At 44.5% G+C, this 23753-nt stretch overlaps 1 protein-coding gene and 1 pseudogene across 3 annotated transcripts; both read right to left on the minus strand.

The window, feature by feature from the left end:
- Window positions 1-72: 72 nt before the first annotated feature.
- On the minus strand, window positions 73-23744 carry cpsaseii (multifunctional protein CAD). 3 transcript variants are annotated; one of them, XM_021612042.3, is made up of 44 exons: window positions 23300-23744; window positions 22266-22405; window positions 22058-22187; window positions 21784-21926; window positions 21427-21568; window positions 21029-21200; window positions 20311-20496; window positions 20069-20178; window positions 19839-19981; window positions 19584-19715; window positions 19151-19384; window positions 18764-18985; window positions 18363-18551; window positions 18103-18227; window positions 17869-18002; window positions 17607-17719; window positions 17274-17524; window positions 16685-16931; window positions 16494-16592; window positions 16042-16266; window positions 15512-15694; window positions 15123-15341; window positions 14788-14955; window positions 14226-14408; window positions 14026-14130; window positions 13623-13868; window positions 13109-13190; window positions 12772-12938; window positions 12439-12603; window positions 12209-12340; window positions 11628-11829; window positions 11301-11491; window positions 10905-11138; window positions 10643-10781; window positions 10435-10476; window positions 7999-8055; window positions 7370-7557; window positions 7105-7179; window positions 1829-2041; window positions 1510-1635; window positions 1176-1331; window positions 930-1031; window positions 757-851; window positions 73-624 (listed from the first exon to the last, which is right to left on the minus strand). In XM_021612042.3, the coding sequence occupies exons 1-44, from the start codon at window positions 23379-23381 to the stop codon at window positions 525-527; spliced, it is 6789 nt and encodes a 2262-aa protein (XP_021467717.2). In that variant the 5' UTR covers window positions 23382-23744; the 3' UTR covers window positions 73-524. The 3 variants fall into 3 exon arrangements, with proteins under 3 accessions (XP_021467717.2, XP_021467718.2, XP_021467719.2); XM_021612043.3 differs by lacking the exon at window positions 10435-10476; XM_021612044.3 differs by lacking the exons at window positions 7999-8055; window positions 10435-10476.
- On the minus strand, window positions 17004-17131 carry LOC118965656 (small nucleolar RNA SNORD15; annotated as a pseudogene).
- Window positions 23745-23753: the final 9 nt, after the last annotated feature.

Here is a 23753-nt window from a genome sequence, read left to right on the forward strand (position 1 = left end):
CTAGGCAGAACCACATTCACATGAGAATAGCTTTATTTTCAGAGGTTAATGGAATACTCATGTACAAAACCCTTGAAAGTGTTGACATTTTATTATATTATTTATAAAGCACAATCAGCATAACAATTCTCCTGCATAAAAAGGATGTTCTGCAATGGTTCCACCTTCTGATGAGCAGTCTATTCCTTTTCCCCATACAATAAAACCAGATGACTTGTCAACAGTGACACAGAAATAAACTATTCTATAAACTACATATTGATATTGGTTCTAATGAAACATGTTTCTCAAATTGTACTCAGAATGATGACAATACATGTAACAGTCAAAACTAATTGTTGTTAACTGACAATACAAATTCAACCTGGGAGGTGGCAAAAAAAAACAAAAAACAGGGTTCAAGAGTACACGCCAAACGTGACTGTATAGAGACTGTTGGAGCAATTAGATTATTATCGATTTCTCAATTGGTCCCGGTTGGTTTTGCGGTCCTAACAGTGGCGTGTCCACTCTACACACACCCCTCATCTACCCATCACTGTGGCCAGGAGGGCCATGCGGATGTACATGCCGTTCTCAGCCTGCCGGAAGTAGGCAGCACGAGGATCTGTGTCCACTTCCGCACTGCAAGAGAGAGAGAAAGTAAACATGACGCTAAATCATCCCACTTAATTCATTAACTAGAATTTGCAAACATTAGTGAATCAAAGGAGAAATAATGAAAAGCTGCATTGTAATCTCAGGGAACATCTGTACCTGATCTCATTGACTCTCGGTAGAGGATGCATCACCACCATCTTCCTCTTGGCTCCAGTCATGATGTGTGGGGTAAGGATGAACTGACCGAAGCACTGGATGAAAACACATGTCCTTTAGCACTGATCAAACACTAAGGCCAGCCTCACAGGTTAGTGAAACCCCATCCTTACCGCTTTGTACTCTTCCTCTGAGGAAAACCTCTCCTTCTGGATCCTGGTAATGTAGAGCACGTCAGTGTCAGGCAGTGCCTCCTCGATGCTCTCAAACTCTTCCTGCACAGCCACAAGGACATAGTTTAGTGCTTTATGTAGTGCATACCGTGCGAAAAGGACACCTACATACTAGAAGTCTGTACCATTGACATTTTTGATTCAGAGACATCAGTTCTTCCCCAAAATGGCCCGTGATCCACCCACCTGCTTGATGCCTTTGGAGGCCACAAAGTCGATGATCTCGGAGGGCATGTGCAGGTTCTTTGGGGCGACGTAGCGCAGAGTGATCCTGTACTGGGTGAGCAGCCTGGCCAAGGAATGCACGGTGCGTCCGTGCTTCAGGTCTCCTACCATGGTGATCTACAGAGACAGAGACCAGTCAGGACATGGGCTATGTTAACTTACCAGGCAGGGGTGCAGTCACCAAGGAGCGGCTGATTAGAAATGAAAATACCCAGTCAGGTTCCAGATCTTAGTTCCGTTTCATATAAAAACACTGTCAGAACATAAAAAGCAGAGGTTTGAGGGCTCTTCTCACCGTCATGCCGTTGACCGTGCCCAGCTCCTCTCTGATGGTAAACACATCCAGCAGGGCCTGAGTGGGGTGCTCCCCGACCCCGTCCCCAGCGTTGATCACTGGCTTCCGGCAATGCCTCGCTGCAGACTACAGTTGGAGATAAACATGTCAGATACAGAAAGTGCAGCTTCTCACTCAATAACTGATACAAGAGATATGCTCAGTGTTTAGGTGGTACCACTGTTGTTTCAAAGTGTTTTCTCAGAACATCTTGCCTAATGAACATGACAGGGCAAGTTTAAGTGAAGTTGTAACATGGCGAATCGACACCGCTGCTCACCTCTACAGCCCCTGGCATGGGGTGTCGGAGCACCAGGACGTCAGCATAGCAGCTCATGGTCTGGACCGAGTCGGCCAGAGATTCACCCTTCTGCGACGAGGAGGTGGCCTCGCAGAAATGGACCACAGAGCCGCCCAGACGCTGCATGGCCGCCGCAAACGAGCTGCTGGTGCGCGTGCTGACCTCGTAGAACATGGACGCCATCACCTTACCCTGAGAGAGTAACACACACAGGGGTCTAAGACAAATAACAGACTAGTGTACAACATTTCTCTAAGCTCAGTATTCAGGCATTTCAGGGCACAAACAGCATTTCCATATTCTTAAAACAGAGATTTACTGGCCCAAGTGGCAAAACTAGTTCTGTGATTTTTAGGCATAGACACAAACAGGTGGCAGGTGTTGCTTGTATTGTTGTCTGGATTTAATGATGTCAAGTACCACATGATGTCATTTCGAATGGGACTGGTAGATTTATTTTTAAACAGCACACCTGCTCCTATGTGTTTCATCTGAAGGACAATGGCTCATCGCACTCCAAGGGCGAGAGAACCAAGAGAGAAATCAGAACTTAGTCATGCTTCCTGTTGAGGTCCTGCTGATGATTCAAACCCTGGGTGACAAATGGGCTTTATGGAACGGCCCAACTGGCTACTCTGAAATGAGTTTCTCTCCTGCAATTTCTACTGTGACAAATCACAGCTTGTCTCAGTATTACTAAGAATGTACACATTTCCCTTTCAAGACGATTCAATAACCATCTAGATACATGGGCTCCGATACGTTTTAGTGTGAAACGAGTTGGAGCGATTAAAAGAACAAGTCAATGCACTAACATTTGTTGCATAAACACACATTTTCCATTCTAAAAACCAGCTGCTGATGGAGCTTGTGTGTGTAAATAACATATGTCTATAGTGTAACATATGTCTATAGTGTAACATATGTCTATAGTGTAACATATGTCTATGTAGACACCTGATCTGAGCCATAAGAGAGACCAGGCATCTACCAGATTGGGTAGTAGCCTGTTTTTGCCCCCCCGCCTACTTTGGTTCTGAAAACACCAACCAGTAGTTAACTCATAATTTTTGCAGATTGTGTTTAAACTGCTAATGTACCCATATTTATAGTTTACGAAAACATGCTCTTTCCATGAGACTGACCAGGTGAACGCTATGATCCTTTGACGTCACTTGTTCATCATATTTTGTACTCTATATATAGCACAACTTCGGCATTCATCCCCATCACAAAATCTAAATGGTTTTGACCACTTTGATGAGCTTCCTTTCTCCCGCTTTGGCCATGCAGTGCACCTCGCAAAGGGATTGCTGTCCTTATGAAATTATCAAAAAAAAAATTTTTTTAAACAAAAAACAAAACACTGCATGTTTAAAGCAAAACTACCAAAACTATTGCCAATGGTGAACCTGAAAATCTATTAAAAGCCCCATTCAGCAGGTAGCCTACAGCTAGTCGTTTCCGGTAGCCTACTTTTATTCCGGTAAAACACCAATTTCAAAAGCACACAGATAACAATAATCTAGCAAATTACCTAAATTGTCACTTAATAAAGCCTAATATCCCACAAGCTACTTTATCATTTGAATGCGGACGGTGCTGCGCAGATGTGAAAGGTCAGGAACAGGCCGCCTACCTCACATTGGTCAGCGTGCAAAGGAGGGCAGTTTGACTAAGCTCCGATATTCCCTGGGGTTGTTTGGAATTCAAATTGACTTGAATATCTATGACCGTCACAATGCCTTCAGAAAGTATGCATACCCCCAGACTTACTCCACGTTGTACATTACAGCCTGAATTCAAAATTGATTAAACCAATTTCTCTCTCTCACCCATCTACACACAATACCCCATAATGACAGTGAAACCTAAAACACTCCTTACCCCAGAATACTTCACTTGGTGACTATCCGAGAGAATAAAGAAAAAAGGAGCACCGTTGCTGCATGAATCACATATTTATTGACGGGACAAGCAAGCAAACAGGCTTACGGTTTCGGGATGAATTGCCTTCAAGGCTCTGATTTTCAAGTCCCTCAGTCGAGCCCCCGATTTTCCCTTTTTGTTTCAAGCTGGGCTGAAGTGCATCTCGTATACGTTGTTGACAGTAAATTACGATTTTTTTTTATACGTTTGCTAATTTATTGAAAGTGAAATCTCTCACTTACATAAGTTCACACACCCCTGACGCAATTACTTGTAGAAGCACCTTTGGCAGCAATTACAGCAGCGAGTCTTTCTGGATAAGTCTGTAAGAGCTTTCTCCACACATGGATTGGCAAGCATTTGCCCATTATTCTTATCCAAATTCTTCAAGTTCTGTAAAATTGGTTGTTGATCATTGCTAGACAACCAGTTTCATGCAGATTCAAATCCAAACTGTAACTCTGCCACTCAAGAACATTCACTTTCTTCTTGGTATACAACTCCAGTGTATATTTGGCCTTGTGTTGTAGGTTATTGTCCTGCTGAATGGTGAATTAAATCTCCCAGTGTTGGGTTGAAAGCAGATTTAACCAGGTTTTCCTCTAGGATTTTGCCTGGGCTTAGCTCCATTCAGTTTCTTTATCCTAAAAAAACTCCCTAGTCCTTAACGATTACAAGCTTTACCCATAACATGATGCAGCCACAATTATGCTTGAAAATATGGAGGGGTACTCAATGTGTAGTATTTGCCCCAAAATAACACTATTCTGGGTAAAAAGTAAATTTTTGCCGCAATATTTTGCAGTATTACCTTTAGTGCCTTGTTGCAAACTGGATGCATGTTTTGGAATATTTTATTCTGTACAGGCTTCATTTTCATTCTGTCAATAGGGTTAGTGTTGTGGAGTAACTACAATGTTGTTCTCGAACCGTTTTAAAGTCACCATTGGCCTCATGGTGAAATCCCTGAGCGGTTTCCTTTCTCTCCAACAACTGAGTTACGAAGGACGCCTGTATCTTTTTAGTGACTGGGTTACACCATCCAAAGTGTAATTAATAACTTCACCATGCCAAGGGATATTCAATGCCTGCTTTAAAAAAAAATGGGTACCCGTCTACCATTCTTTGCGAGGCATTGGAAAATCTCCCTTGTCTTTAGTGCTGAATCCGTGTTTGAAATTCCCTGCTCGACCTAGGGACCTTACAGATAATTGTATGTGTGGGGTACAGAGATGAGGTAGTCACTCAAAAATCACTTATTGCACACAGAACGAGTCCATGCAACTTATGACTAGTTAAGCACATTTTTACCCCTGAACTTGGTCTTGCCATAACAAAGGAGTTGAATACTTATGGAATCAAAACAGTTCAGTTTAATATTTAATTAATGTGTAAAATGTTCAAAAATATCATTCCACTTTGACATGGGGCATTGTGTGTAGGCCAGTAACAAACAAAATCTAAATTACTCTTAAATTCCGGATTTAAACAAAATGTGGAACAAGTGGAGTGAATACTTGCTGAAGGCAACATACATGCTTAGTTTGACACTGACGGAGAGGACACACAGAAGACGAGGTATCTTCATGAAAGTAGAAAGAGATGAGTAGGGCTGTTGCAGTGACTGTATTATGGTCACAGTAAAATTCATGGTAATCTCCTTTTATGCACTCTGGACATGCTTTGGTAGTCCCCAAAATGCTAACGATCAACCGGTCCTAATGCTGGTACTCAGGGTTCTATTGTCCCTCTAAAAATGAAAATGAATCAAAACAGTAGGCCTATCGTAGTTACATTTTACAAAAAAACTAAACTCACTGATCAATTTGGAGGTTGAAACAGTATAAAACATGGATGTTGTTTTAAAGCCTAACAGCAATTTCTAAGGTGATGATTCATTCCAAAACCCCCACATGCTTAGAGCTTCTGCATAGGCTTTATGAGCCCAAACCCCGACCCAAAAACTCAATTCAAATGTTATACAATACATAGCCTACCATATTAGGTATGGCAGATAAAACTGATTTTAGAGGTCTTTGCTACATAATTGGTCTAGCCTATACTACAAAATTAAACAAATGTAAGTAATGACCATTGAGTGTGGACTGTGTAACCCATGCTGGACGTACCGGTTACCTTATGCAAGGCTCCAAATGTCTATCAATGAGTCTGGGAGAGAACGTAAAGCCCTAGGCGATGTGGTTGGTTCATTGATTGTGCAGGGCGGCTTACAGTTAGTCACTAATTGTAGGCTTTGTATTTTATTTGAAATATCCTAATAATACAGAGTTCGGGTGGAATATCACTTGTTGGGGCAGTGAGAGATTGTTCCTTAAAGGTGGTTGATGCTTAGAATGAATAAGTGCTCTAATATTTAGCACATGCTCCTATTTGATAATGGGCCATTCTAAGTCAAATTTTACATAGTACAGACAAGATTCAATTGAGAATAGTCTGATGAGTGAAAATATGATCCCTTGAGAGAACAGCTGTGCAGCCTGAAGCAAGGAACAGAGCGCAAGCTTTTTTGCTACCTTCTCAGATCAATAGCCTACAGTCGCACCATGCAGCCCATGTGTGTTTTGATTTCTAAGACTTTAATGTTTGTATCATTCACAACTGAAGTTGCCAAATAAGTCTAAATCTAGTATTTAGGACCTGTTTCAAATGATCACTTTCATGCTCAAGATAGCAACTGCACATATGAAGTGGTTCTCTAACAGGGAAAAATATCCTTTATTTTATTCAGTCAAATGAAATTGTTCTTACTATAAAAATCATGGCACAGGACTTCAGCTTATATTGTCAGCTAAGTGAACAAGTCTAGAGCCTATATAGCAGGGAGCATAGCCAGATAACATCGGTCTACAGCAGGCCAACTCATTCTGTTCTCCTGAAATACTTTTTCTTCGTCTCAATGTTTCTTTAGACCCGACTAACATAAATAATGGATTTATGTGATGTTGAACATTTTAATTTACACTAAATAATGGAGTTCCAAAGGCACGCAACGGCTTGCATGTGTGGAGGCTAAACATGTTAATGTAAATTAATGGCAGACTTTTGCATGACAATAACCGGCTGACAAAATTGCCACAGCACTAAATATGAGTAAAACTCAGCGATCAGCGATTCTGATTCAGAATCAGCGATTCGGAATCAGCGTTTGAATTGATTTCCTGACCGATGCGTGCTACATTTGGATTGGTTTGGGGTCCGCAGACCAATGCAGTCGTATTCCCCCCAAATTTGAAACGGGGACCGATGTGCACCAGAAAACTCGGTACAGGTCATTCTTTACATTAGAGTTTGAAAGAAACTCTTACCTTCAGGATGTCCAGGGTTCTCTCTTTCTGAATCATCAGGCGAAGAGTATGGGCCACATTAAACAAGTGAGAAATCTGAAATAGATACAAATTATAGATTTGTTTTCCCCATTCGCTGTATTAGGATCCCCATTAGCAACAGTTAGTCTTACTGGGGTCCACCATAACGAAAAATATATTAAGACAAAATATTTTACAAGTTCCATAAACGTAAAAGCACATATGTACTTCAGTAAATCTTTCCCTGGCCATTTATGTGGAGTACCTGTTCCTTGCTGAACTGCCTGACAGAGAGGACATGTTGTCCCACTAGGGGGTGCAGTAGGGGGGAGGTCTGGAGGTGGGTCAGGGTCTGCCCTACCGCTACCCCCAACCCTGCCTCAGCCCGGGGGGACAGGACCCTGGCCAGGGGAGGGGGATGGCTGGAGCCATCCCCAGCTGCAGGGGCCATCTCTGGGAACAGAGAAACAGCAAACACTTCAAATACCACAGGAGAAATCTAACGTGAGTTAATATTCATTAGTTCAGCAGCACCTCCTAAAAAGACTGCAGTCGTTTCCATTTCCTGATGCGTGACCAACAAAAGCACTGATTACACCATATTTCAAAGTAAGTTTGTCCCTTTTTCCTTTCGAAATGGTCCAAGCGTTAGGAAAGCAGTCCGCTCCAAGCAAAGCGACATGGATAGTGCAGCAACTAATTGGAAGGAATGTAAATTACAACCTCTCTACAACCAATCATGCAATGCAATACAAGTGTCAAAAGAAACTACCAGTATAACTCCATTGGAATGCATTGCCAGAATTACACCAAAACAGCCGCAAAGATGGCACATCTAGACAAGAGGTTAGTATTAGGCATAACAGCAGAGCTGCGCTAAAACAAGCTTCAAACCTTCTCTTAAATCTTCTTCAAATGCTCTTCTTAATGCTCTTTCCCTTGAATCTTCAGCTGTTTAGAATATCATGACAGAGTTAGAACACAAGTGTTAGAGAGACGATACAAAACTACAGTCATTTAGACAATACTATAGCAATTAGCCAGTATACTGACATGAATTTGGGTTATTAATACGTTTGCGATTGTGGCCTAATTTCATCTGGCCATTGTTTCTTACAAAGACAGTGACGTCAATCAAACGTTAATCAACAACTCATCATTCATTTCAAACTGAAATCATCCGATAGTGGCTGTGTGTGAAGTGTCTTGTTAATGGGTGAAGAAAGAGCATAGCAAATGGCCGACTAAAAGATCTTAAGCATCAGAGAGCTGTAGGTGGACCAAAATAAACTCAGCAAAAAAAGAAAGGTCCTCTCACTGTCAACTGCGTTAATGTTCAGCAAGCTCAACATGTTATGTTCATACAAATATTTACACAAGATTCAACAACAGACAAACTGAACAAGTTCCACAGACGTGACTAACAGAAAATGAATAATGTGTCCCTGAACAAAGGGTTGGGGGGTCAAAATCAAAAGTAACAGTGACTATCTAGTGTTGCCACCAGCTGCATTATGTACTACAGTGCATCTCCTCCTCATGGACTGCACCAGATGTGCCAGTTCTTGCTGTGAGATGTTACCCCAGTCTTCCACCAAGGCACCTGCAAGTTCCTGGACATTTCTGGAGGGAATGGTCCTAGCCCTCACCCTCCGATCCAACAGGTCCCATGATGGAGGGATTGTGGAGGTCCCACTGATGGAGGGATTGTACGTTCCTGGTGTAACTCGGGCAGTTGTTGCCATCCTGTACCTGTCCCGCAGGTGTGATGTTCAGATCCTGTGCAGGTGTTGTTACACGTGGTCTGCCAGTGCGAGGACGATCAGTTGTCCGTCTGGTCTCAGACATCTCACAGTACGGACATTGCAATTTATTGCCCTGGCCACATCTGCAATCCTCACGCCTCCTTGCAGCACGCTGATGAGCAGGGACCCTGGGCATCTTTGTGTTTTTCAGAGTCAGTAGAAAGGACACTAAAGAGGCCTAAGTTTTCATAACTGTGACCTTAATTGCTTACCATCTGTAAGCTGTTAGTGTCTTAACGACTGTTCCACAGGTGCATGTTCATTACTTGTTTATGGGTCATTGAACAAGCATGGGAGGGCTAAAAAACATTCCCATTTGAAACTGCCTATTTCTCAGCCCCAGAAACTAGAATATGCATATAATTGTCAGATTAGGATAGAAAACACTAAAGTTTCCAAAACTGTAAAAATATTATCTGTGAGTATAACAGAACTGATATTGCAGGCGAAAGACTGAGGAAAATCCAATCAGGAAGTGCCTCTTATTTTGAAACCTCTCTGTTCCTATGTATGCCTATCCTCCATTTAAAAGGGATATCAACCAGATTCCTTTTTCTATGGCCTCTAAGGTGTCAGTCTTTAGACATAGTTTCAGGCTTTTATTTTGAAAAATGAGGATCACATTGCATAAGTGGATAGGTGGGGGCTCTCAGAGTGAGTTTTTGCGCAACTGAGTAAAGCAGCCAATGTTTCTCCCACGGTTATTGAAAAACCATTCAGTTGATATATTATCGAATATATATTTTAAAAACAACATGAGGATTGATTATAAAAAACATTTGACATGTTTCTGTGGACATTATGGATATTATTTGGAATATACGTCTGCGTTGTCGTGACCGCTCTTTCCTGTGGATTTCTGAACATAATGCGACAAACAAACATTGGTATTTTGGGTATAAAAATAATCTTTATGGAACAAAAGGAACATTTGTTGTGTAACTGGGAGTCTCGTGAGTGAAAACAACCGAAGATCAAAGGTAAACGATTAATTTGATTGCTTTTCTGATTTTCGTGACCAAGCTTCCTGATGCTAGGTGTACATGTTATGCTATCAATAAACTTAAACGCTTGGATTGCTTTCACTGTAAAGCATAATTTCAAAATCTGAGACAGGTGGATTAACAAAAGGCTCAACTGAGTTTTGCAATATTGCACTTGTGATTTTATGAATATGAATTTTAGTAATATTATTTGACTGTTGCGCTATGCTATTCAGCGGTTGCTGATGAAAATGATCCCGCTAACGGGATGGGTAGCGCCAAGAAGCTAAACCCTTTACAATGAAGATCTGCAAAGTTTTGTATTTTTACGAATTATCTTTGAAAGACAGGGTCCTGAAAAAGGGACGTTTATTTTTTTGCTGAGTTTATTTAGACCTCTCATTTAAAAATAAGCAAATGTACTCCTCTTAGTACTAATTGACCATGCTGCCTACAGTAGAGAAACGCAAATGATTTGCTTTATATACAATGCGCTTAATCACATGATCAGTAGGTTCATAGATGCAGACTAAAATGTTTACCAACGAAATCCAAGCGCCATTTTGTGTGTATTGTCCTAAAACCTGTAGATGGACACAGTGAATATCCAATTTATTGAAACAGACATTCACAAAGCACTTTGTCACAACAAGCAGGCGCTCAGCTGTGTAAGACAAACTATTGAGCCAACTTCAGTTAAGTGACAATCAGGCTCTGGGGGAGAGAAGAGGGTTGTGGGAGTTGTAGTACCTGGTGTAACGCCCGGGTCAGACGACCTGTGGATGCGGGGTGGGAGCATGTAGCGGCCATCCCCAGTGGAGCGACGAGGGCTTGGGGCGCGGGTACGGATGCCCTCACACGGCGAGGTCAGCCGCGGGTGCTCTGGGGTCTACCACACAATAGCCAATGCTTGTCACGGCCAATGCCTGCTAGTATGCTACATCACATAACTGTAGGTTGAATAGCAGCACACTTATGTGAAAGGGCATAACGGAAATGGGTGGGACTGTACCGGTTGGACTTCTTTCACTGGCTCAGGGGGCTGGGTGGGGATGGGTGCAGGCCAAGTCTTCACATCCTCTCCATAACCAGGAGGGACCAGCACCTGTCCGTCGATGTAGGCCACCTCTCCTCTGAGAACCACTCTGCGGACCTTGCCCTTCACCTTCATGCCTTCGAAAGGCGTCCACTTGGACTTGGTGAACTGCATGTGTTTGGGGATGACCCACTCCTGCTCCAGGTCCACCTGGTGGGAGACAGCAGGTCTTTAGACATCAAGAATGGTCTTGAAAAGCCAGTCCCTTCAACCCTTCTTTGTATTTCAATGTGGTAACTCAAGGAGAATAAATCCTTGCCATGATGACCAATTTACATGGAAAAACATCTATTGCTGTGTGTCTGTAGCTACCTCTACATAAGTGTTGTCCTGTGCGGGCAGGGAGAAGATCTTGCGGGGGTTGTCGTACAAGCGCTTGATGATATCGTCGACGGTGAGGCGCCCATCGCTGACAGCGGTGAGGAGGAGAGGCAGCATGGTCTCCAGGCCAGGGTAGCCTGGGGGGGGCTTCTCTGAGTTCTTTTCCTCCACTGAATGGGGGGCTGTTAGCCAAAACACACAGAAATATTATCAAGGCTGTTGTATGCCAACATAGTTACGAGTATATATACAAAAAAAAAAAATTTAAACACTGAAGCAGTATGTTGAAGGTAGGGGGGTTAATGGAGCCCTCCTCACCGTGGTCGGTTGCGAAGCAGTCAATGATGTCCATGTGTTCCCAGAGGGCTTCCATGTCCTCCCGGGTTCCCAGCATGGGGCGTACCTGCGCCCGGCCGTCCCCGATGTCCGCCACGTTCTCCTCACACAGGAAGAGGTGATGGGGCGCCACCTCACACGTCACCTGGATGCCTTTCTGCTTGGCCACGCGGATGATCAGAATCTGGGGAAGGGAAGGATGGAATAGATGCCAACCGTTACTCAGCAAATTCCTTACATACTATCCTGTGTCTGTTCTGGTCTGTTTCTGGCTCATAATGAATGATTTCAAATGGCATAGATCACACTTCTGTAGGCAAAGTCTTATTTTAGAACATAAGAGCAGTGCTATATCCTTTGTCTTGTACTTACTACTGTGGGGTCTTGCAGTTGATCTTAAATGAAAGGAATCGGTGATGACTCCTTCCAAAAAACTACAACTAAAAGGTTACTTACTGTATGCCTTGGTTGACACCTCATTCCCTCTGGAGACTATGAATGGGCCACAAAGCCAAAGCAGTGCTTCATCTGTATGCATGTGATGTTCCAGGTGGCCATCTTACCTCCTCCTTCTTGGCCACGTGGCAGATATGAACAGCTCTCTGGTAGAGCTGGGCCACCATCAAGATGGCTGCCACCGTCTGCTTCTCTGCGTGAGCCACGATTGGTAGGTGCTTGGGCCATTTCTCAAAGTGCTAGTTCACAGAAAGAGAAAGTACTGTTCAGATCAACAGAAACACTTGTGAATGATATCAATCAAAGACGTCATTCGGTCAGTTGATTGGTCTCTTACTTCCATCCAAACTGAGACATTGTCCATCTTCAGAGTGGAGTAGGTGTCGTTCAGATACATCTTCAGCCCAGCGGCGGAGCTGGCAATGGAGGGTAAGACAGCAGCATTGTCTGAAGCCGCCCCGACATAGAGGGCATAGTCACAGCGACACCCTGCCTTGGCAAGCTGAGCGGACAAAACATTGGATCAACAGTGAGTGAGTAAACCTTTAAGTACTGCATTGGTCGATATAATTTTATTTTTTTTAAAACAGGCATCATTTCATGTCTGAAACATACTTATTTGTAATATTCAGTGGCGAATGTCTTAAATGACGATGTATGCTCTCATTACCTTCTGGACCATGGTGAGAGAGCTGAGGTCGATGATGGCGGGTGCCGTGTTGGGCATGGCACACACCATGGTGATGCCCCCTGCTAGGGCAGCCGCTGTGCCCGAGGAGAAGTCCTCCTTGTGAGTGGCACCCGGCTCCCGCAAGTGGACGTGCACATCTATCAGACCTGGCAGAGGGGACTCAATTAGAACTGTTTAGAAACCCTGCAGTTCCACAACTTGACTGAAGTAGCCCTCATGTATTGCCTGAATACAGGAAGAAAGCAGGGGGATTGTTTTTTTAAGTTAAGCTTGGGCTGTGACTAAAAAATGCCTGTTAAGGTGCTTTACTGCTTACCAGGCAGGCGAATCAACTTCTGTGACGTCATACAGTCCACGTGAGTCTTGACGGGTGGAAAGCCTCCAACCAGACGCAGCGCCTACAAATCACAGCAGCACACAATTCAATCAGGATAGTCAGCAATCAATCATCGCTAGCTCAAAAACAAAAAAGACTAACATCTCATCACACAAAACTACCTCATCCGCATATTGTTTCTCTTTTTGCTCTTTTGCACCCCAGTATCTCTACTTGCACGTCATCATCTGCACATCTATCACTCCAGTTAATGCTAAATAGTAATTATTTCGCCTCTATGGCCTATTGATTGCCTTACCTTTCTACTCTTCTACATTTGCACACTGTACATATATTTTTCTATTGTGTTATTGACTGTGCATTTGTTTATGTGTAACTCGTGTTTTTGTAGCAATGCTTTGCATTATCTAGGCCAGGTCGCAGTTGTAAATGAGAACTTGTTCTTAACTGGCCTAGCTGGTTAAATATAGGTGAAAATAAAAAACTAATCTACCTGGAAAAATAGCTTGGTGCACTTGATGTCAATGATGAGGGGGACTGAGTAGTCGATGGCCATGCGGCGGGTGCGGTAACCTTTGGTTACAAAGGAGGAGAGGCGTCGGCCTCCAGAGTTCCTCATGGAGAGGTTGATGACCATGTCAAAGTGGTGGTCCTCCAGGTATTCCAAGATGTTCCTCTGCTTGTCCTTGTTGGGGCAGTCGCTCTCCTCTTCCTCAAACGGCCAGTCCACTGCCATCACCTGAAGGGTGAGGGGCTTCAGTTTAATTCAGGAAGTAACTAAAAAATGTGAACTGAAAATTGCTCAATCTTTCCTGGAAATTATGTAAAGGGTATTTTTTTTTAATATACTTCATTGAGAAGTGGATACACGCCCGCTTAGACTAGATGTGATGTACCTTGACTCCATGCTCAGTGTAGAAGTCAGCGGTCCCCAGACTGGCATACAGGTCATAGCCTAGACTCTCCAGAGCCTGTACAGTAGGCAGTAGCTCACTCTTGTTCTAGAAACAAACAAGGAACATTTATTTAGCGCTAGCCTCAAAATGAATTTCCATGAAAATTAGCAATAGATGCATACATATCTCATTGTAGTCACCTTATAACTGCCGATGGAGAGCAAAATGTTCTTCTTGGGGATCTTGAAGCCTGTGCTGAGCATGGCCTTCAGGTAGGCCTCGTATCTGTTCTCTCCAAAGCAGGCCACCTCCCCAGTGCTGGTCATCTCTACCCCCAGAACCACATCAGCCCCAGCCAGACGAGAGAACGAGAACTGGGGGACCTGAGAGAGAGAGCGCGCGAGAGACACACAAGATTAAGCTATGCAAGTAAAACAGACAGGAAAGTAGAAATCCATTAATGTGATCCAGGTCAACTGTGTTTTAAGTACAAATGTGTTCCATTATTTAAAACAATTGTTTGCACTGAATTAGGCTAATCTTAAAACACTTAAAATTAACTTATAGCAACATTTTAATAAAAGTGCTCTAAGATAATTATGTTTGTGCATTATTTTTTATACTGGTGTTAAGAGAAAATGTCTAGCCCCCTGCAAATAACCTTCTTCAAATCTGGACCCCATAAGACTATTGTTGAAAGTCACTAGTGGAGGTAATTAAAACGTAGGTATTTAATGGTTGTAGACTTGTCTGCGCCTTTACCTTGACGCCCACGATGCCCACTCCTTTCATCAGGCCCACAGGCTCCACCTCTTCTCCCATGATGACACGTGTTGCCAGGGCGACCAGATCCACTCCCAGTGTCTTCGAGACGAACGGGAAGGAGCGGGAGACTCTGACGTTGCACTCGATCACCTTCAGCTGGTCATCCTGTCCAGAAAACACACTCGTTGCAATTAAAGGCAACAGGTGGCCAGCCATTGGAAATCCCGCAGGGACCAGAAAACTTGATTGACTCGTGGTTAATTATCGGTTTGACTTGTTATTGATCGTCAACCTCTGATTTGAAACTCCAAAACATCCTTTAGAAAGACTACCTTAGCGATGAGTTGCAGGTTGAAGGGCCCGGTGACCTGCAGCTCCTGACCGATGGCGTGGACGATCATCTTGATGCGCTCCATGGTCTTCTGGTTGATATCCTGGGCGGGCGTGACCAGGGTGGCGTCCCCAGAGTGCACCCCAGCGTTCTCCACATGCTCTGACACGGCGATGGCTATCACCACACCGTCACATGCCACCGCATCCACGTCTATCTCCTGAAACACAGAGACACCAGTCAGGTCCAAACTAGAGGCTCACTGGATATTTAAAAAGGTTGTCTACTTTTTTTACACATTGAAAATAAAATGTAATTTATATTTTATTTTTTAATGACAAAGCAGTAGGGCATTGCAATCTGTGTAGTCAAGCAATTACCGAGTCATACCTTGGCCTCCTGGATGAACTTGGAGATTACCACAGGGTATTCCTTGGACACGGCCACAGCGCTGCTCAGGTACTTCTCCAGGTCGCTGTCTGTGTACGCCACGTTCATGGCTGCTCCGCTCAGAACGTAGGAGGGACGCACCAGACACGGGTAGCCTACGGTCTCACAGAACTTCATGGCCGACTGGGAGGGGAGGATACAATATTACATCAAATTCACAATTTCCATCTAACTTGAGATCAAAACAATAGCATTGCTCATCAACAACCAAGGCATCTTCATTACTGGTTTGAAATTCAAACAGATTAGAAGCAGTGTTCTGTGTTAACTGGAAATGACACAACAACAAGGTTCCAGATTAACAAAGTTTACTATACCGTATGAACACACTACAAGGTAGCCATTACACTCAAGGCTAGGTCCATCAACAACAAGACTCCCTGTGCAGGCGCACTCTTGACTGAGTGATAGCCCCGTAATAACAGAAATACTGGGATACTTAAAACATGAACTTAACATTCTGTGCTTACCTCAATCTCTGTGAGTTCCTTCCACAGGGGCTGGCTGATGCCGATGGTGTCCAGCATGCGGGAGAACTTGAACCTGTTCTCAGCAGAGTCGATGAACTCCGGGGAGGTGCCCAGGATGCGACACTGCTGCCTGTGGAGGGACATGGCAATGTTGTTGGGCAGCTGGCCCCCCATGGACAGGATTACTCCCTCTGGGTTCTCCATCTCATAGATGTCCATAACAACCTGAAGGAAGGGAGGAGACAATGGAGCTACATGTTCATGCATAATACCATGCATTAATTAGGACATGGAGGTGTTGAGGTCCTTTGTTTATGAGATAAAAGCATTAGATCAAGTAAGTTAGGACCTTTGAATGTTGGCAATTGCTATATATTGTATGAAGAAAAACTACAAAATAAAATGTTGAAAGAAAGTGAGTTAGGACCCTGCCATCAGTCGAGCATTCTTACCTCAAAGGAGATCTCATCGAAGTAGAGACGGTCACACATGTCGTAGTCTGTGCTGACAGTCTCTGGGTTATAGTTCACCATGATGGTTTTATAGCCCATCTTGGGGGGGGGGAAGAGAACACAGCAAATCAAGTCATTATCAACATAAATAATAATGAGAGTTCTTCCGTAAAAAGTATAAATAGTCATACCTTCCTGAGTTCCATGATGCAGCCCACAGCACACCAGTCAAACTCCACACTGCTGCCAATGCGGTAAACGCCGGAGCCGATCACCATTACATGGGGCTCGCTGAAGCCCAGGTCGCTCTCTGTTCCGTTATAGGTCAGGTACAGGTAGTTGGTCTGGGCTGGCCACTCTGCTGCCACAGTGTCGATCTGCTTCACCACCGGCAAGATGCTCCAATCACGTCGCAGCTTCCTCATCGCAAGCTCCGTGCTGGAGAGAGTTGCAGGGTCAAAGGTCAGACAAGTTCATTTAAAAAAAACAGACATTTCAAATCAATCAAGCCCTTCTCAGACAAATGCCTCTGTCGTCAACTGAAGAACACAATGCTTAAGGGAACTGAACCTAGACACACAGAACATGACCCCCAGAGACCAACTGCGTCCCGACTCGCCATCGTATCATCACTGAAGAATCAAGTCAAGTTTTGTCAACAGCAATCTTGATCTCACTTTTTAGTTTATATGAGATTTTCTTCATGTAACAGACTCCACTATTAATGTTTTGAAACGCGTGCGAATAGCAGGCTACCATTCTGACAACACAGTACCTTACCTCTGCACAGCCAGGGCGATCTGTTTGTCTGAGAAGCCCAGTTGCTTGGCTTTCCTCATCACCTCCAGAGGCATGGCGCTCTCGTCCTGGTTGTACGACTCCAGCACCTTCTCATGGTCCGCAATGTTCTTCATCTTGTGGAGAAACCAGCGGTCGATCTTGGTCAGGTCGTACAGGCGGTCCACTGTGTAGCCCGCCCTCAGAGCAGCCGCCAGCACAAAGATACGCTTGTCTGTCGGGGTCTGCAGCTCCTGTAAGACCAAAGGACAGTCATGTCTGAACAGTTCACATAAAAAGGAAGCCAAGAGGGAAAAATGTGCTGACTGAGCTTACTTCGTCAGACACCGGTTTGATGGTGTGGTCAAAGCCCACACAGTTCTCATCCACCATCCGTAGAGCCTTCTGGAAGGCTTCCTCAAAGCTGCGGCCGATTGCCATCACCTCTCCTACAAGGTCAGACAAAGTAGATTAATCAACAAATTCCTTAGTGTAAACCTGCAATGCCACTAAGTGGTAGAATCATCTGCCTCTATAGATAAGGCACTGTGCTGCTCCCAAATCAGATGAATAAACACATCAGTGCTCATCCTCTTACCCACGCTCTTCATGGAGCTGCCTATCTTGGTGCTGACACGGAGGAACTTGCTGAGATCCCAGCGAGGGACCTTCACCACACAGTAGTCCAGACTGGGTTCAAAGTTAGCCGTGGTCTGGTTGGTCACCGAGTTCCTGGACAAGAGCAGAGTCATTACCATGACCAGTTAGAACCTTGGTATTAGTAGATAAATCGACAAATTAAATTCTTAACCTGATTTTAATCCAAACTCACTTGAGTACAGGTAGAGGGATGCCCAGTCCCAGCTTGGCAGCCACGTAGGCCAGAGGATATCCTGTAGCTTTACTGGCCAGAGCTGAGCTCCGAGACAGACGAGCATTCACCTCAATGATGTAGTACTGGAGCACAGAAACACCCATTTAGATTGCTATACGGAATAAATATTATTGTAAAAATATCAGAACATGCTTCAGAGGTTTAACACTAGTATAAACTCTCAGAAAATGATTCACAATGTCAGTATGGACTATTACCTGTTCAGACTCCGGGTTGAGGGCGTACTGGATGTTACACTCTCCCACGATGCCCAGGTGTCGGATGACCTTGATGGCGGTGTCCCTCAACATGTTGTACTCGTAGTCGTTGAGCGTCTGACTGGGCGCCACCACAATCGACTCCCCAGTGTGGATACCCAGAGGGTCAATGTTCTCCATGTTACATACCTACAGCACAGATGAACACACACACACACAACACTTTAATCACAATCGATCTTGCGTCTCCATTGATAAGGAGGCTTCACACAAACTACGATGTATAATCTATAGCTGTAATACAGTCAAATGCATAATAACATAGTATATATTACTATGTAAGTACCTTCTTAAAATGATCCTTAATACAGTCGAATGCATAGTATCGTCCCTCTACTTACGGTAATACAGTTGTCGTAGGCGTCTCTGACCACTTCATACTCGATCTCCTTCCAGCCCTTCAGGGACTTGTCCACTAGGACCTGGGAGGTGTGGGCGAAGGCAGAGGTCACCAGAGAGGTCAACTCCTCACTGTTATTGGCGAAGCCAGAGCCCAGTCCGCCCAGGGCAAAGGCAGAGCGCACCAGGACAGGGTAGCCTAGACGCTCTGCAGCCGCCACCGCCTACAACACAGAATAAAATACACAGCAAAAGCCCACAGTAGTCAAACATTAAGACGGTTCTAATCCACGAATAAAGTGACAATCAAGAAAATAATAGTATAGTTTCAGTATGAGTCAATGTGTGTGTGAGGGAGTGAGACATTTGTCCCAAGCCCCTCTCCTTACCTGCTCCACAGACAGAGCAGCCTCGCTGGGCGCCACGTGTTCACTGATCTCCTCCATCTTCTCCACAAAGATCTTCCTGTCCTCAGTCATCTCGATGGAGGCCACTGGTGTCCCCAGCACACGCACCGCATACTTCTCCAGGACACCCCTCTTGGTCAGCTCCACCCCACAGTTCAGAGCCGTCTGCCCCCCGAAGGTCAGGAGGACCCCGTCTGGACGCTCATTCTTTATCACCTGGACAGAGAGGAAATTGGGCAGATGGTCAGTTCTCACTCATTGACTGAATGACCAAATATCAATGACAACTTGTGGGACAAACTGGCTCCTTCTCTACTATCAGTTCTGAGTATATGAGCATTTTAATGCACAAGCTCGGCTGAGCACTCATCTGAAATGACTGGATGGCGGCGCAGGGAGCAATGTCCTTCCTTACCTCAGTGACGTACTCCGGGGTGAGAGGTAGGAAGTAAACCTTGTCAGCCAGTCCCTTGGAGGTCTGAACCGTGGCGATGTTGGGGTTGATGAGCACAGTCTGAATGTTCTCCTCCTTCAATGCTTTTATGGCCTTGGAGGGGTGGACAGACGACTGATTAGTTCAAGTACTGTTAAATTAGAGAGAACCAACACTGAATTATACGGCTCATTGTATTTGCTGTTAGTCTTCACTGGTGTTGGCAGTTTGTCTCACCTGAGAGCCAGAGTAATCAAACTCCCCAGCCTGCCCGATGGAGAGGCCCCCAGAGCCCAGGATCAGGACCTTGCGTGGCCGAACAAACTCTTCCGGCTTGGGAGACCCAGGGTAGGTCAGGTGCTCCGTCAGTCTCTGCTTCACTGCAGGGAGGGAGAGAGGGCCGTTACTATAGCCTACAACTGGAATACAGAGGTAAGAAGGGTTGAGGAGATGAACGCACATCTAACCTGGTTTGCCACTCTTGCCCTCCTTGTGGTCTCTAACCGTGGCCAGAAACACGTCAAACAGACTGACCAGGTCAGTGGGGCCTGCCATGTGCTCTGGGTGGAACTGAACACTGAAATGACACAGGTAAAAAAATATCTGGTTATCAATTTCCTGTATCATGGAGGGTCATTTAGTTGACTACCATTTTTTCCAATGAAACAAGTTGAAAGGCTGGAAGCAGCACAAGAGTTTGTAGTTGTACCTGAATAGGTGTTTGGTGTTGTGCACAATGCCCTCACTGGTCTGGTCATTAGCGTTGGTGAAGAGCACGTCCCAGCCCTGAGGCAGGGTGAGAGGGTCCACAGCAAAGCCATGGTTCTGAGATGTGATGAAACAGCGATCCGTGCCCTTGTGGATGCAGGGCTGGTTGTGGCCACGATTTCCATACCTAAAAACAGTTGTTTTAGTCTAATTCTATTCTTTAATGGCCTATATTCTACAGAATCCTTACTTGACACAAACACTGCAAAGGTATTATTAACTACAAAGGTACTATTAACCCGGTGAACTGTTCTGTTCCCACCCACTGACTGTACAGCTGCATGGCCAAACATTCCAGAGGGACAAAAGGAAGCTGGCATCTCATCTGGCCTTGGACAAACAGAACGCTAACAAAGTAACAATCCCAGGAGTCTTACCAAAACAAACCAGGCCTTTCCAGCACCTCAGCAATGCACTAGGCTGCATCCAGACTGCTGCGCTAAGCAGAAAAGCTCATTTCACACCAGAATGCTCCCAGATAAATAAAGAGGGGCCCTGGGAAGCACTGACATTGAGGAGGTGGCCAAATAACAGCACCAATAGCCAGTACCACTGGCTGTCCTCATTGAAGCAAAACAAAGAAAGTAAGTAGAACTTAAGAGCTGAGGCAGAGAGAGAGTGACCCCAATCACAACTAAGATTTAGTACTGTGTACAAACTTCATTTTGTAGGTTTTTGCTCCGATGACAAGGGAGAGAAGCTGGTGGCCCAGGCAGATACCAAACACAGGCTTGGGGTTATCCACACACACCACCTTCCTCACGTTGTTTATGGTCTCCTTACAGAACTGGGGGTCCCCAGGGCCATTGCTTATGAATAGCCCATCAAAATCTGAAAAGGACCACATCTTCGTCAGCATAGCCACAACAAATATTACAATACTAACTATTGCACATGCAATAGAACTTCATAATTGAATGGCTGAAACACAACTTTGCAGGTCAGAAGCTCCAAGGTAAAGATCAAGGCAGGTGAGAGAAGAGGGAAAACAAGGGAACAGGGAGTGATGGCACAGTGTCTCTGTGAATCGTATATGAAACCCAGTGCTGTGACTAACCTGTGCTGTCCAGTGGGTGATCCCAGGGCACCACAGTGACACAGGCCCCTCTCTGACACAGGCAGCGGATCTGGTTGTACTTAATGCCACAGTCTACTGCTGTGATCCTGACAGTACCACTGGGGTTGAACACCAGGGGCTCCTGCTCAACACAGACAGGGCACGTATTAGTTCTGATAAGCCTCTGCTTATCTACTGTGGTGAGAGACAAAACATTAGACTTTTCACAGACTTGGAACGTGATCAGCGTTATGTAATCCACACAAAACCACTGGCATTCGATTGAGGACGTTTTAGGATCTAAACACACACACAAAAAAGTATGACGGGACCAAACTTAAAACAGCACTGCCTTACCTTCATGGACACCTCCTTGACCAGGTTCCTCTGGTCAGGGTTGTCAAATTGAACGTTGTCCTCCGACGTTCCGTCCACAACAAGCTTCCCCAGCATGGTTCCCTTCTCACGGATCTTCTTGGTCAGACTGCGGGTGTCAACTCCTACAGTATCAAAGCAAGCGCATCAACTACAACCTCTATTGTAGACACTACTGTAAACAGCACCACATCAAAACAGATTCAGACAACATTTGATACAGTACCAGGATGTATCGAATGATAACTCTACTGACCCTCTAGGCCGGGGATGCCCTGCTCTTTGAGCCACTGGTCCAGAGACATGGCTGAGCTCCAATGGCTAGGGTTCTGGGAGACCTCTCCGACGATGAGGGCTGCAGCGTGGATCTTAGAAGACTCAAACCACTGAGGGGAAAACAGAATAGAACATTACAGTACATTACATTACTTCTGTGAAGCGTCCCAACAGCCAACTCCACCCACCTTGCTGAGTCCAAAGTCACCCTCCTCATCCTGGGGTATGCCATAGTTGCCCTGCAGAGGGTAGGTGAGGGTGAGAATCTGACATCTGTAGGACGGGTCAGTCAGGGCCTCTGGGTAGCCCACCATGCCTGTCTGGAACACTGCAAAACAAACAATCATCTGGAATCATCATGTCAACTTTCCAGTTTTCATAGCAAAGTGTACATCAGTGAAAAGTGCTACATTTCAGGATTGGCACATTTAGAAAGGTGATGAGAAAGGTGATGATACTGGAACTTTAGACATTTGCACTTCAGCAAAAACCTTATTGGCTAAACTAAACTTAATTTGTAGGGGAGCAGAACATCTAATTTCCCAATTTTTCAGTAATTCTAATGAGAGAAATGGATCTTACAATCTAAATGGATGCTAGATACATAAGCATTACAATGTATGGGACATGGTACAGCAACAAATGCTTTATAGGGCATAGGCGAAACATGTTCATAAATAGGTCAAACCGAGTTGCGCCACAGACCGAAATAGGGCTGAAGGAAGAAGTCAATAGGTCATGGTAGGGCCCTGTGATTTGCGCAATCATGTGGCATGCATAGAACCTAACCCTTATTTAAAACTTTTTCAAACTGTCCCCTTTTCTTTTACGTCAGACGGTCCAGCACCATTCTCAGACAGTTGCTTAAATGTTGGGTGTAATTCAAATTTCTGAATAAAGGTTTAAAATACAGGATACAATCTTAATGTCACATCATTGCGCAAAAAAAACAAGGACCACGTGACAACTCGTCAAATAGTATGTTCTGCAAGGGAAGACACGCTGTAAAGACCGCACCAAAGGGGAAACTCGAACATTTTGCGCGGAACCGAAGACGGTTGGGTGAAGAGCTGCTTTTAGCTATAAAATTTGACTTTGTGGGTAACATATAGCTAGCTATCAGTCAGAATATAAACGATGATATCATTATATTAAACTGAGCTAGTTAAACAGATGTTGCGAATCAATGGGCCAATTTGCCTTCTCATAAAATACGACTTACCAACTTCACCAGACACCGACGCATTTGCCCCGAAAAGGCGTCCCTTGAAGGTGGTCCCATCTTCTAAAATCAGGGTTGCCATTTTTTTTTTATAAAAAATGTCAATACTGTAATTGTGCAGAATGAACGCAATTTTTTTATTCAATTATGGAAAGCAATAATCAGCTTTTTGGTCTGATGGATGCTTCAGTTCCGCAATGCTTGCCCACGTGAAACACGTTGGTCAGATGCTAATGAGGATGCAAGAGCAAAAATAATAATAATTGAAAATTGACTATGTTAAAACTAAGACAAATGATGTTATTTTCAAACAAAAGAAAGCGTTAAATGCGTCGAAATGTTGTATTTCGAAGGCTGAACGTTGGATCCACACTGCTCAGCACGCCGCCTTAGCAGTGTGGAACTTTTTCAGCGTCCTCGCCGTGGTTACATAGAGCGTAAAAACGAGCGTAAG

This window comes from Oncorhynchus mykiss, chromosome 8 (genome assembly GCF_057628025.1).
Source record: "Oncorhynchus mykiss isolate SJ-2025 chromosome 8, ASM5762802v1, whole genome shotgun sequence".
Lineage (NCBI taxonomy): Eukaryota > Metazoa > Chordata > Actinopteri > Salmoniformes > Salmonidae > Oncorhynchus > Oncorhynchus mykiss.